This window comes from Mesocricetus auratus, unplaced genomic scaffold, assembly GCF_017639785.1.
Source record: "Mesocricetus auratus isolate SY011 unplaced genomic scaffold, BCM_Maur_2.0 Super-Scaffold_100013, whole genome shotgun sequence".
Lineage (NCBI taxonomy): Eukaryota > Metazoa > Chordata > Mammalia > Rodentia > Cricetidae > Mesocricetus > Mesocricetus auratus.
This window is the reverse complement of record NW_024429196.1, coordinates 47,262,103-47,275,285: the sequence shown is the minus strand read 5'-3', so window position 1 is coordinate 47,275,285 and position 13,183 is coordinate 47,262,103. Positions and strand designations below refer to the sequence as shown.

Sequence of the window (13,183 nt, the reverse complement as noted above, 5' to 3'; positions counted from 1 at the left end):
AGGGACTGTAAGATGAAAATAAACCCTTTCCTCCCCAAGTCATTTTTGTTCATACTGTTTTAGTATAACAGTAGAAACATTAAGATAGCACACTACCGGGCCGGGCGTTGGTGGCGCACGCCTTTAATCCCAGCACTTGGGAGGCAGAGGCAGGCGGATCTCTGTGAGTTCGAGGCCAGCCTGGTCTACAAGAGCTAGTTCCAGGACAGCCTCCAAAGCCACAGAGAAACCCTGGCTCGAAAAACCAAAAAGAAAAAAGCACACTACCAGAGGAGATAAGTAATTCTCAGTCTTACCCAGCTGTGAACTCTACAGGCTACAATTACAACTGGCCTGGCAAGACCTGCCCATGTACAAGTAGTGGCATGAACATCATGAACATAGTCAACCACTTTCTGATTGAATTTAAGTCCCACTCCACAAGATGAAACCCATACCTGGCACCATTGTCAAGCGAAGAGCCTCTGGGAGAATCTACTTCTGTTATTCTGCTACATGGACATAGTATTAAATTGATTCCTAATGACTTCATGTTATACCCATAGATTAATGCATTTTTTAACACTAATCAGAGAAGCTTCTATCATAGATGGTGATTAACACAGAAACCAGCAAGTGACCAAGGTGTAGAGAAAAAAAGACTGTGGTATGCTTAGCCCTAGCTGGGACATCTATATTGCATCCCCCTCCTACCAAAGCACAGAGCTCAGGGATCATTTCAGAAGAGGGAGCAGAAAGACTGTAAAAGCCATAGCTGGAAGATGAATACCAGGAAATGGTGTCTCTCAAACACAGCAGGACAGCTACATATACAAAGTTAGAACAATTGTGAGTACATGCACAAGCCCTATGCAAGCTCAAGCTAGACTAAATCCCAGCAGAGAGGGCAGATGGGACTTTCATACCCATCCCTAACCACGAAGCTATTGCAGTTGGCGGCTGCTGGAAGAAAGTGAGTCGGTTTTCTTTTAGGGTTTTACCTCTGGTCAGTCAGCCAGGCTGCAGTGGAAAGCCACACATCCAAGAATATATGGGGAGCACAAATTGGACTTGATAGGTGAAGAAACAAACAAAAAAACACAAAGTTGTCTGTGTCAGGGACAATATGTTCAAAATACACTGAAATTCTCAAAGACTTAATAAAAATAGATACAATTTTAAAAATAAGCTTACCATTTGAATCTATAGTTATAATTAGAATAACAAGTTGAACCAGTTGTTGAGACATACACACACACACACACACACACACACACACACACACACACACCAAATCCAATATCTGCTTGTCCTCTTGGATTTGTCTAAAGATTACAATAGCCTTAGACTTCTTAGGGGAACTTCATTCCTGAAGAAGGTGTTCCTGGGTGCTGGAACGTTACTGAGGGGGAAGTTCTGCATGTTCCCTGAAGGACAAAGCACAGAATGAGACTCTCCCTCCTTGCGCCCTGAGTCTGTACTGGGTGTCTCCAAGTCTGAACTACGTCCCTTCCCGAAGCCCACTCCCCTCCCACCGCCACAACTGATGTGTTCTTGAAGGTCTAGCTCATGTGTCCATCCACTCTTCTGCCTTTCTGAAACCCTGAGTTTTTGCATGTCCACACAGCCCTATAGTTAGGGTGAACAGGTAATCTCCGAATTATTAGTCAAGTTGCAATTTTTCCACTTTATGATAGTTTAAGAGCAGTGCGTGTTCAGTGGAATTGCGGCTTTTGATCTTTCCTTGGGCTAGCCATATGCAGTGAGGTCTCCCCTTTGATGCTAGGCCACAGCAGCAAGCCAAGGCTTCCAGATGACCTGCTATGGGAGGAAGCAGTGAGGTCTTGATTTTCTACTCTGTCGCTGAACTAGGCTGTTCCGTTGGTCACTTGTGTTAGGAGTACTTTCATGTTAGGATGTTGCTGACTGCCAATGACTGTCTATCTCTGTCAGCTTTCTACAGCTGCTGAGGAGCTTACCAAACACAAATACCCTGTCTTGAACTAAAGTCGAGATGTCTAAAACCAAAGAGGTACAGCAGTGGCTCCTTTGGGGGGGAGGCAGGATTTAGCTACATGGTTTATAGATGGCCATTTTCCTGTGTCTATTCAGATGGAGTTTTCTGGGTGTGTTTTGGTGTCTGTACCCAAACACACACACACACACACACACACACACACACACACACACACACACACTTTTTCCCCACTGTGTGTTCCTAGCTGCTCTGGAACCCACAATGTGTTTTAGTGTCTGTACCCAAATACACACACACACACACACACACACACACACACACACACACACACACACACTTTTTCCCCACTGTGTATTCCTAGCTGCTCTGGAACCCACAATGTAGACCAAGCTGGCCTTGAACTCACAGAGATCGTCTACCTTCTGAGTGCTGGAATTGGAGGCATGGGCCACCACACCCAGACAACGTCTTGTTTTCAGAACCCTAACCCTTGGATATATATTCACCATTGAATTGATACAGGCTTATCCCCTGCCTCAGCTTCCTCCTTGGTTTCATGGTGATGTGTATCATTATACCCAGCTCCAATTCGTCCCCTTCCATCATTACCTTTCCCTGCCAGATGCTAGTCACTTCTGGAAAAAGCATCCATAGACAAATCCAAAAATGTTTTACCAGCTATTGAGACATCCCATAGCCTGGTACAGTTGGCACTTAAATGTGAACTGTTCTACTAAATGTGAGATGCACACACAGCTGGTGCTTTAGGAAGGCCAAGGTTGCTGAGTCATCTTTCTTTCCTTCCCAGTTCATTGCTTCTCTGTCTCATTTCTTTTCTAGGAGAGGAGTTCATTACTTCGCAAATGGTATGACTTAATGATGCAAAATAAGGACGACCTTGCCAAGATCATAACAGCCGAGAGTGTGAGTTCACTAGCTTGCTGCCATGAGGAAGAGTCCTGGAGTGGTCAGACCAGAGCTTGGGAGAACACCTGGCCTCCCCTGACTATTGACTGCAGCTTAACAACATGTGATCCTTTGATGACAAAGGGACTGAGTCATCACAGTGCTCAGAAACACATTTGCTAAAACAAAGTTTATGTGCTTTAGTATATTTCTTTTGTTTTGTTTTGTTTTTTGTCTCATTTTTGTTTCTCGAGCCAGGGTTTCTCTGTAGCTTTGGAGGCTGTCCTGGAACTAGCTCTTGTAGACCAGGCTGGCCTCGAACTCACAGAGATCACTCTGCCCCCTGCCAAGTGCTGGGATTAAAGGCGTATGCCATCACTGCCTGGCTGTGCTCTGGTATATTTGTTGCTAATTTGCAAAAAAAAGTAGATTGGGGAGAGGGCTGAGCATAAATGGCTCAGCAATTGAGAGGGTGCACTACTCTTGCAGAGCACCCAATTTCAGTTCACATCAAGCAGACCACAACTGCCTATAATTCCAACTCTAGGGATCCAATGCCTCTGGTCTCTGTGGACACCTGCATTCATGTGCACAGATACACACAATTAAAAATAACAAAAATCAATATTTAGGAAACAGGTATGCTTGGAGCTATATGAACAGTGATTTTTAATCATTCCAGTTTCTTATTTTTTTCTAAGATTTATGCTATTATTATTCATGTGTTTGTGTGTACATGACCTTTTCTGGTTTGATTTAGGGAAAACCCCTGAAAGAGGCCCAGGGAGAAGTTCTGTACTCAGCCCTTTTCCTAGAATGGTTCTCAGAGGAAGCTCGTCGTATCTATGGAGACATCATCTATACCTCTGCCAGGGATAAACGGGGGCTGGTCCTCAAGCAGCCCATTGGTGTGGCCGCAATCATCACACCGGTATGTAGCAAGACCAGCACAATCCAGGGTGGGAGCCTGGGTAGGGCGCTGGGAAATTGCTAGCTTTGTCACCTGTCCTTGGTTTCCTGATTCCTTCCCGGGATGTAGAGGTATGTTTCCACATTCTCTGTGACAGTGTCAGATGCGGTAGCATAAATGGGAGTACATGCTTTCTGTTGCCTTCAAAGACAGGGTGGGTTTCTGACTTGGCACAGAGACTCTATCCTGGTATTACCGGGCTCCTCTGAAAAGGAGGTTTTGTCATTTTTAATGAACTTCAAAGGGGACATTTTCTCATTTTTATCTGTAACATCATTAAATAAATAGGTTTACTTTGTGATTATCATCAATAGCAAAATATTTGTGCTTCCGTGGGCAGGCACAGGGCCAGGTACTGGAGTGCCAAGGACTGTGAATTATGATGCTGCCTCTGTCCAGATGGGTTTGCAGTACACTGCTGGGCACCAGATTCCTGTCATCAGCCCTTCCTGGAGGGGCTTGCTACCAACTTCTCTCCAGGGTTTGCCAGCTATTTCAAGGCTGCTAGCCTCCTCTGTTCAGAACAGTTTTAGATAGAGTCCTCCTTGCTACCTGAACTAATGAAGACCGCCATGAAGTTCACTATTGCTGGTCATGTGATCTTAGCTACCTCCGTTTCCCCAAATCTATAAACGGGGATAGTAATGACAACGAGCTCACTGAGGTATCATAACATCATCACTGGAATTTCAAAGTGTTTACAACAATACCTGAGACAAAATATGCACCATTTGAGAGCTTGTTAAAATAAGTTACTGTGGCGTTGGAGAGATAGCTCAATGGTTAGGAGCACTGGCTGCTCTTCCAGAAAACCCGAGTTTAGTTCCCTGCACCCATATCAGATGGCTCACAATTGCCTGTAACTCCAGCTCCAGGGGATCCAGTGCCTTTTTCTGGCTTCCTCAGGCACATACACACATATATCATACATATATACACAAACACACAAATAGGTGAAGCTAATATAGATCCGTAGATATCTATTCCCTATAAATATGTCTGTGAAAGGAAGTAAGTCATTAGCCAATTTCAAAGTCACATCACCAATATTTTTAAGAGCCTCAGAACAAATCTAGCTCATCCCCTGTGTTTATGAAATTTTGTTAGTACAAATGTGATGGGGGGGAGTTCTGTATATATGTCAATAAAGCACTGTTGGTCAATAGGGAAGCAAGATAGGTAGGTCTAGGAGTCTAGGAGGATTCTGGGAAATGTAGTGAAGACACTGGTCACCCTGTGATCTCCCGGGAGCAATGGGTGCTCAGGAGTGCATCCTCAAAAAGATAAGTCCTTATAAAATATATATTAGTAATTATGGGTTAATAATTAAGTCAGAGCTAGCCTATAAGAAACCAAGCAAACGGCCTACAGCTTCATAACTAATATAGTGTCTTGTATGTTATTTGGGGGCTGAAAGCGACAATAGGACCCAGGCGGCGGACAGGAAGACTACACGTTACACAAATGGAGTCCATTTGTGAGTCAGTTTTTATGAGGCAACTACAGAGATGCAAAGTTGTGGCAGAAACTATGCATCCTACAAAATATGACCCTCATGGAACACATTGGTCTAGATAGTTTGTGCTGAATCAAACTCCCAGACCGTGCGTGCCCTGCTTCTGTGAACTTCTGAGTCCCTCAAACTGGCCAGGAGTTCTGAGGGCTCACCCGCACATTAGCAAATAGGTTTGCCAGTCAGTTGTGCAATGAAGTTGGGACTGGCTCTGCCTTGTTTTGGATCCAGAAGCGTTTCCCACACTTGCATCCTTCCTCTTTCTTCCAGTGGAATTTTCCTAGTGCCATGATCACCCGGAAAGTGGGGGCCGCCCTGGCAGCTGGCTGCACTGTGGTGGTGAAACCTGCCGAAGACACACCCTACTCTGCCCTGGCCTTGGCACAGGTGAGTCTCAGTGAAGAACCAACCGGTGCCCATCTGGATGCTTCTCAGAGACAGGAAGAAGCGGTTTTGCCATGTCCTTCTCTGCCCGTGTCTCTTGCTGTGTGCAGAGCATCTGTCTTAGCCATCTGCAGCTGTTCCACATCGCGTGCTGCTGTTTTCAGTAGAAAAGAAAAAGGGAGGGGAGGCTTTCAGACTCCTGGTGGACACATTGTGATACCCTAAATGTAATATTGATCCATTGTCATTTTCCACTGAATTAAACATGTGGTGTGTCCCACCTCCAGGAGCTTTCTTTCACTCCTTAGAAAGGATTTTTAAATTTTCATTTCATTTTATTTTTTCTTGGTATTTTTGTTTGTTTGGTTTTTGCTTTTGTCTTTGTTTTTGTTTTTTTGAGGCAGGGTTTCTCTGTTTAGCCCTGGCTGTCCTAGAACTTACTCTGTAGATCAGGCTGGCCTCAAACTCAGAGATTCGCCTGCCACTTAGTTTTCTCTCTCTCTCTTTCTAAAAAAACTAAAAAAATTTTTTTTTACTTTTTTAAGATTTATTTTTTATTGTTCCAGGACAGCCTCCAAAGCCACAAAGAAACCCTGTCTTGAAAAACCAAAAAAAGAAAAAAAAAGATTTATATTTATATATATGTTTGTGTTCTGTGTGAGCATATGTCATGTTCCTGCAGTGCCCGCAGAGGCCAGAAGAGCACAATGTCAGCCCAGGAGCTGCAGTTACAGCTGCTTGTGAGCCCCTGATGTGGGTGCTAAGGTCCTCATCCAGGTCCTCAGGAAAAGTGTCTGGGGCTTTAAGCCAGAGAGCCGTCTCTCCAGTGCCAAGGTTTCTTATTCCCCACTCCCGGTCCAGTTCTGTTTGTAGTCAGTCGAATCTTTTTATTTTTCTGCTTAAACCTCTCAGATGGCTTCACATGGAGTAAAATACAGGTTTACTGCAGGGGTCAATGCTACCTCCCAAACTCCCGCACCCCCTGACTTGTCTTCACTTCGAGCTACTCAGGCTCCCGCTACCCCTTATATCCCACCAACCTCACCCTCAATTCAGACATTGAACAAACTTTTTCTTCTGGAACATCCCTGCCCAGATGCTCCCATGACACTTGCTCCTTTGTGTATTTTTAAAATACATATCTAGTGTACATTATTACTGTGTATATGTACATGATAGGGGGTCGGACACACGTGCTACAGTACCCATGTGGAAGTCAGAGAACAGCTTTGTGGAGTCCATCCTCTCCCTCCGCCTTTATGTGGGCTCCGACTCAGGCCTCCAGGCTTGCATAAAAAGTGCTTTACTCACTGACCACCTTGCCAGCCCTTCATGTCTTCGTGCTCTACACTTAGAGGAATAATGAAGGGATCGAGCATGTACTCAGCCTTCCCTACTGTTAATGAGGATGCAATAGGCATATTAGTTACTTCAAGATACAGAAAACATAATTTCACAAAGAGCCATTCAACCTGACATTTTCTACATGTAACAAGCCAGGAAGGCACTTTTTGGAGGGAGCACTTCACATACTGGAAAACATCAGGGGTCACAGGGGACTAGAGCATGAGACCGTAGGAAACCAGAATAATCAGACTGTGAAATAACTGTATTAGTTTTTGTAGCCCCCCTACCCCCAGTCCCCAGTTGTCTCCAGAGATCCACACATCCTGTCATTCCTTCATGCATTTATTGTTCTTTGTCTAAAGAGTGTGCACATACCCAGCTGCAGCAACTGTTTCAGATTTTGTTGTCTTGTGACAGTCACTGTGCACATATAAATTTGCTACATAACGTCTATGCTTTTCTTTTGTCAATCAACTTTTGTATTTACTGGGATTCTATATCCAGCCAAAGAATTCATATGAGAACTAAATATCACCGACCTGGTGGTGCAAGCCTTGTATCCCAGCTATTCAGGAGGCTGAGACAGGAGATCCAAAGTTCAAGGTTAGCCTGGGTAACTTAGAGAGATCCTGTGGTTATTTGAATGTGAAGTGTCCCCCAACAGGCTCGTGTATTTGAATGCATGGTTCAAGCTAATGGGGCTACTTTAGAAGGTTGTGGGACCTTTAGGAAGTAGGGTCTCGATGGAAGAAATGTGTCATTGAGTGTGGTCCCCAGTGTTTTCTAACCTGGCTCCACTTCCTGTCTGCTGCTCTCTGTTTCTGTGGACACAGTTTTACCCACACACATTCTCACATCCATGCTTTCCTGCCAGGATGGGCTGTATCTCAGTTTAAACCACAGCCAAGATAAACCTACCTCCCCCAAACTGCTTCTTCTCAGGATTTGGTCATAATGAGAAAAGCAGCTAGTAATAACCATATCTCAAAATAAAATATGAAAACCAGATCGGAGATATATCCCAGTGGTTGAGTGCTTGCTTAGCATGCATGAGGCCCTGGGTTCAATTCCCAGTACCACAGAAACAATTATCAATAACAGTAACAAAACCGTTCCAGGTCTCTATGCCCAGAACGTAACCACTACATGCTTGCTCTATCTTCTTCCTTAGTTCTGTGAGGAGATGTGGTTTGCACACCACCAGTACTTGCTTGATGCCTCTCTGGTGTGGTAACCCGGCTTTGTGGGGCTTCAGTCAGAGCCAGCCAACTTGCCTGGTTCATACCTAAGAGGGGGAGTGTGGATTGAGAAAGTTGAGGTAAAGACATTAAGAGAAAGACAAGAGACACAGGATAGAGTCAGGAGGGCAAATGCAGTCAATACTGACGCCCCTAGTTTATTCTTCAGCATTCTTTTTGGTTTGTTTTGGTTGGTTTTTTGTTTTTGGCGGTGGGGGGGGTCGAGACAGGGTTTTTGGGGCCTGTCCTGGAACTCACTTGGTAGACCAGGCTGGCTTTGAACTCACAGAGATCCATCTGCCTCTGCCTCCCAAGTGCTGGGATTAAAGGCGTGTGCCACCAACGCCCAGCCTTCTTCAGCATTCTTAAATACCTTAACCAAACATGCTATCCTGTATATGGAACAAATAGACTTTCTTCCTCAATTCTCCAAGGATTCAGTAACCACACCTTAGATTCAGATTCTCGTTATCTGGCCTTGAGGGTCAAGAGTAACCTCACCTCATACCAAATATGTTGTTAATTAGGTAAGACACCCAAGGCCAAGGTCAAACATCCCACTGTAGCCATGCCTTTGACCTTTAGGTCTTATGACTTACTCAGGACAGTTTTGAACTCTCTGACCTTGAGCCGAGATGAAGCAGAGCCATCTTTATGGGCCCCAACACTCTGGAGGTTTCGTTCTTGAACCTTGGTGTTAGCCAGCTTTCTGCCACTATGCTGAAATGCCCGAGGTAGCAGTTTATGGAGAGAAAAGGTGTGTTTCATTCCTAGGTTTTGGAAGTTCCAGTCCACAATCCCCGTTTCTTGGTGCCTGTGGTAAGGCACATCATGGTAGGAGCAGTGTGGCAAAGCAAGCCATCCCCCTCACAGCCAGGAAGCAAGAGAAAGTGGAAAGGCGTGGCTCCTTAATGCCCTGTGGAGGGGTCTGGGCTACTTTTCTTGCTGCTGTGACCAGCCCTTGACAAAAGCATGGAAAGAAGCTTGTGGCTCTAGGGGAAGCAGTCAATCACAGCTCAGAAGTCGTGTCAGCAGGCATGAGATGGCTGGTTGAACTGTGTCTGCAGTCATGAGGCAGAGTTGAATGCCGGTGCTCAGTCGACTTCCCCCTTTTATTCAGTCTGGGACCTCAGCCGGCAGCCAGGGTGGGTCTGCTTTCTGTGCTCAGTGGAGCATCTTCTTGGTTATCCTGTAAAATCAGTCAGCACAGGGAACAAACTTCCAGTGACCTAAAGACCAGCGGCGAAGCCGCCACACCTGAAGTCCCTCCACTTGGGAGGGTAGGGCAGAAAGATCCACGTCAGCCTGGACTACCTAGGAAGATTCCGTCTCAAAACAAACCAACAGAGGGCCTCCCACTAGACCCCCAGCTGCCATTAGACCCCCCTACTTCCCAGTGGCAGCACCCTGATGGAGAGCAGATAAAACAAGGTTCTATGCATTCTTTCTCATGTTCTTACAGCTTGAACATCATTTCTATTTTTTTACTCTTAATTTTTTTATTGCATCCTCTTGCTACATCTCTAGTTATTCTGACTGATTCAGGCTGCATCTCCATATCTCAGGCTGGCCTGCCTGTTCCCTGTGATCCCTTGAGCACCTATGGGCTTCCTGTGGGTCTATCCATGACCATTCTTCAGTCTCTGCCCTCACACAGGTCTTATCCCTCCACCCATTTGTAATCTGTAGCTGTGGAAAAACTTGGTCCCCTGGTCTTCTCATAAACAATCTCCTGATATTTGGGCTTGCAGCCTCATTGCTCATTTGGTTTTATTTTTGCTTGTTTAAGCTTTTTTATTAACATACAAAGATATTGGATTCATGGCTATTGTTTTTTATGAGACTACTGGGATTAAAAACCTTCAAACTGCTCCAGTAATCTCAGCGCTGGAGAGGTTGAGGCAGGAGGATAGCCACCAGTTTGAGGCCAATGAAGGCTACAGATAGACACTCTGGGTCAGAAGTATAACAAATTTAGGACAAACCTGACCCAGAGTCCTGCCATGGACAGGCCCAGGTTCCCAGGTCAGGTGGCTGGGGTGGGGGTGGGGTGGGGGTGTCACTCCACCCCACCCCCAGAGCACCCTCACCACTGTTGAGTTCCTCCTGTCCATGCTTCCCTGTCTTCAACTCTGCCCCACAAGGAACCAGCGATCAGCTTTGCCCCTCATCGGCTCTGGTAAGTCGTTTCTAAGCACCCTTTCCACACTTTACCAGATCTACAGGGTAGACGATCTACAATCAGCCAAAAAGTTCCTCGAGATTAGTCTCAGAATCATGAAAAACCCAGGGCTGCTGGTGGACTGAACAGGAGGTGGCGCTAGAGCTCTTACCTAAGATCTGTACTTAGAGATCCCTCATGGGAGACACTTAGTTTATATGTGTGTATTTAGTTAGGGGGTTGGGAGTGTGCATTAGTGTAGAGTTGTTTTTAGTAGAATGAGACTGTGGATTTATTCTTTAGTGCGCGCGCGCGCACGCGCACGTGTGTGTGTGTGTGTGTGTGTGTGTGTGCACGCACGCGTGCGCACATGTACAGTCATACATGTAATACATGTATATATGGAACTGAAATAAGGTTTTATTGGTGCTGAGATTAATATAAATGTATATATTAATTTTATCACGTTTATTTGTATATGTGTGCCTGAGTGGCCTGAGTGGCCTGCGTGCGGGTGTGCGCATGTGTGTGGAGCTCTATACCCAAACCAGAAAGGGCATTTGATACCCTGGAGCTGAAAGGTGGTAAGTTATGGGTTATGGGAACAAAACTGGATTCTCTGAAAGAACTGTACATGCTTATAACCACCAAGCTGTCTATCCAGCCAATAATATATATTTTGGGGGCATAGGGTCTCCTATAGCCCAGGCTGGCCTTGAACGCACTGTGTAAGGGAGAATGACCTGGAGCAGTGTTCCTCCTACCTCTACCTCCCAAAGGTTGGGGTTATAGACGTGCGTCAGCACATCTGGTTCTCCTCAGTGTGTTGTTATTCTGTTCCAAGGCAAGACTATATTTCATATTGTCTTCTGGACTACACATGTTTATTTCTGATTCTGTTTGCTTTCCGGTTCAGTCCTTGTTATGATGTGTTTGCTGTTTCTCTTTAAAGCTTGCAAACCAGGCAGGAATCCCTCCAGGGGTCTACAATGTCATTCCCTGCTCTAGAACCAAAGCCAAGGAAGTGGGAGAGGCACTATGCACCGATCCACTGGTGTCCAAGATTTCCTTTACTGGCTCAACAGCAACAGGAAAGGTATGTGGCATCAGAGTCAAACAAGTGTTGTTCTAATGCTATTTTATGTTTTCATTTTGTTTTGTTTTATTAGAAACGGGGGTCTACATAGGCCTGGCTGACCAGGAATTTGCTGTGTAGACCACACTGGTCTTGAACTCATAGAGACACACTTGTCTCTGCCTCCCAAGTTCTGGGACTAAAGGAACGTACCACCACACCTGGCCTGTCATATAATTTTTGAATCGGTATTATGGTTCAAAACTAAAGACAATGTTGGCATTGTCCCAGCTCACAGTGTCACTGACTCCGTACTTGCCTTCTGTAAATATTTGCTTTTAGTTTCCTACTATTTCCTAATGCATTTTTAAAGTCAAATCTAATGAAATAGGCACCTGTGTTCTCTAGAATACATGTATGGAATTCTCAAAGACTATATATATTATAAAATAATATATTATCATGTCTCCCTTTTCTTATATAAAATGATACCTAAAGCAAGGTGACCTTGTGTGCACATTAAATTTTTCAATATTGGGTAATTTTATAAAACAAATTTCCCAATTTGTTTTACAATTTTCTAAAGCAATTTGTTTTTAAAAAAGGTTTAGCAGCCTTATGTGCTAGTTTTTTGTTGTTACAAAATACATGAGAAAAATAATTTAAAGGAGGAGGGATGTTTTGGTTCATGGTTTAGGTTTCAACCCGTGATCAGTTGGCCCCATTGCTCTTAGTCTTGTAATGGGGTGGAAGCACCATGGCGGGAGGCACTGATGGAGAGGAGCTGCTCACATTATGGTGGCCAGAAAGCAAAGAGAAAAGAAAGGTCCGGTACCAGATGCATCCTCCAGACACATTTCCCTGTGACCTCCTTCCTGGGCTAGGCCCCATCCCTGTGAGTTACCCACTCAGCTATGAGCTCCTGATCAGATCACCTCTCAGTGGGTTCGACAGCTGGTGGCCAGGCTTTGGACATCCAAGACATGAGGGAGGAAGGTACTTCCAATGCAGACAGTAACACCCTGTAAGTCGATGTGGATGCTCACCATGTTCTCCTCCTGAACCCCTGCAGATCCTGCTGCACCATGCAGCAAATTCTGTGAAGCGTGTCTCCATGGAGCTAGGTGGCCTCGCCCCGTTCATTGTCTTTGACAGTGCCAATGTGGACCAGGCTGTCACAGGAGCAATGGCATCGAAATTTAGGAATGCTGGGCAGGTGAGTCATGCAGAATGCTTGAGGGTTGGGATGAGGGTAGGTGTGCGTGTTTTACAAAGACGCTAGCACCACCATGGCCTTGCCTCTCCCTGGTTCCTTTGTTGATTCATGCACTCATCTGTGAGCAAGTATTTAATGAGTAGTTTCTGGAAGGCACTAGTTAGGCTTGGATAGTCCAAAGAGAAGTAAGAGATAGTCCGTTGCTTCAGAGTTTTAAGAATTTCACATCTTTATTTATGTATATTGTGTGGTCTGTGTGTATGAATACACATGTGTGTGGGTCCATGGCCCTTTTGAGCATGTGCAGAAGCCAGAGGAGAATGTCTGCTATCTACTTAGTTGTCCTAAGGGACTGGGGAAGCTTACACTTGCCTAGGAAATCCTGGATGTCAGATCTGTCAGGCACCTTCAAAACT

The 13,183-nt window shown here is 45.1% G+C and overlaps 1 protein-coding gene across 1 annotated transcript in view; it reads left to right on the top strand.

Moving 5' to 3' along the window:
* Aldh5a1 (aldehyde dehydrogenase 5 family member A1) overlaps positions 1-13,183 on the top strand; it is a 29,075-nt gene that overhangs the window by 4,777 nt on the left and 11,115 nt on the right. The window contains exons 2-6 of the mRNA XM_040755750.1: positions 2,798-2,881; positions 3,624-3,794; positions 5,617-5,733; positions 11,429-11,572; positions 12,624-12,767. Coding sequence (XP_040611684.1) covers positions 2,798-2,881; positions 3,624-3,794; positions 5,617-5,733; positions 11,429-11,572; positions 12,624-12,767 — 660 coding nt within the window. The remainder of the gene's footprint in view (positions 1-2,797; positions 2,882-3,623; positions 3,795-5,616; positions 5,734-11,428; positions 11,573-12,623; positions 12,768-13,183) is intronic.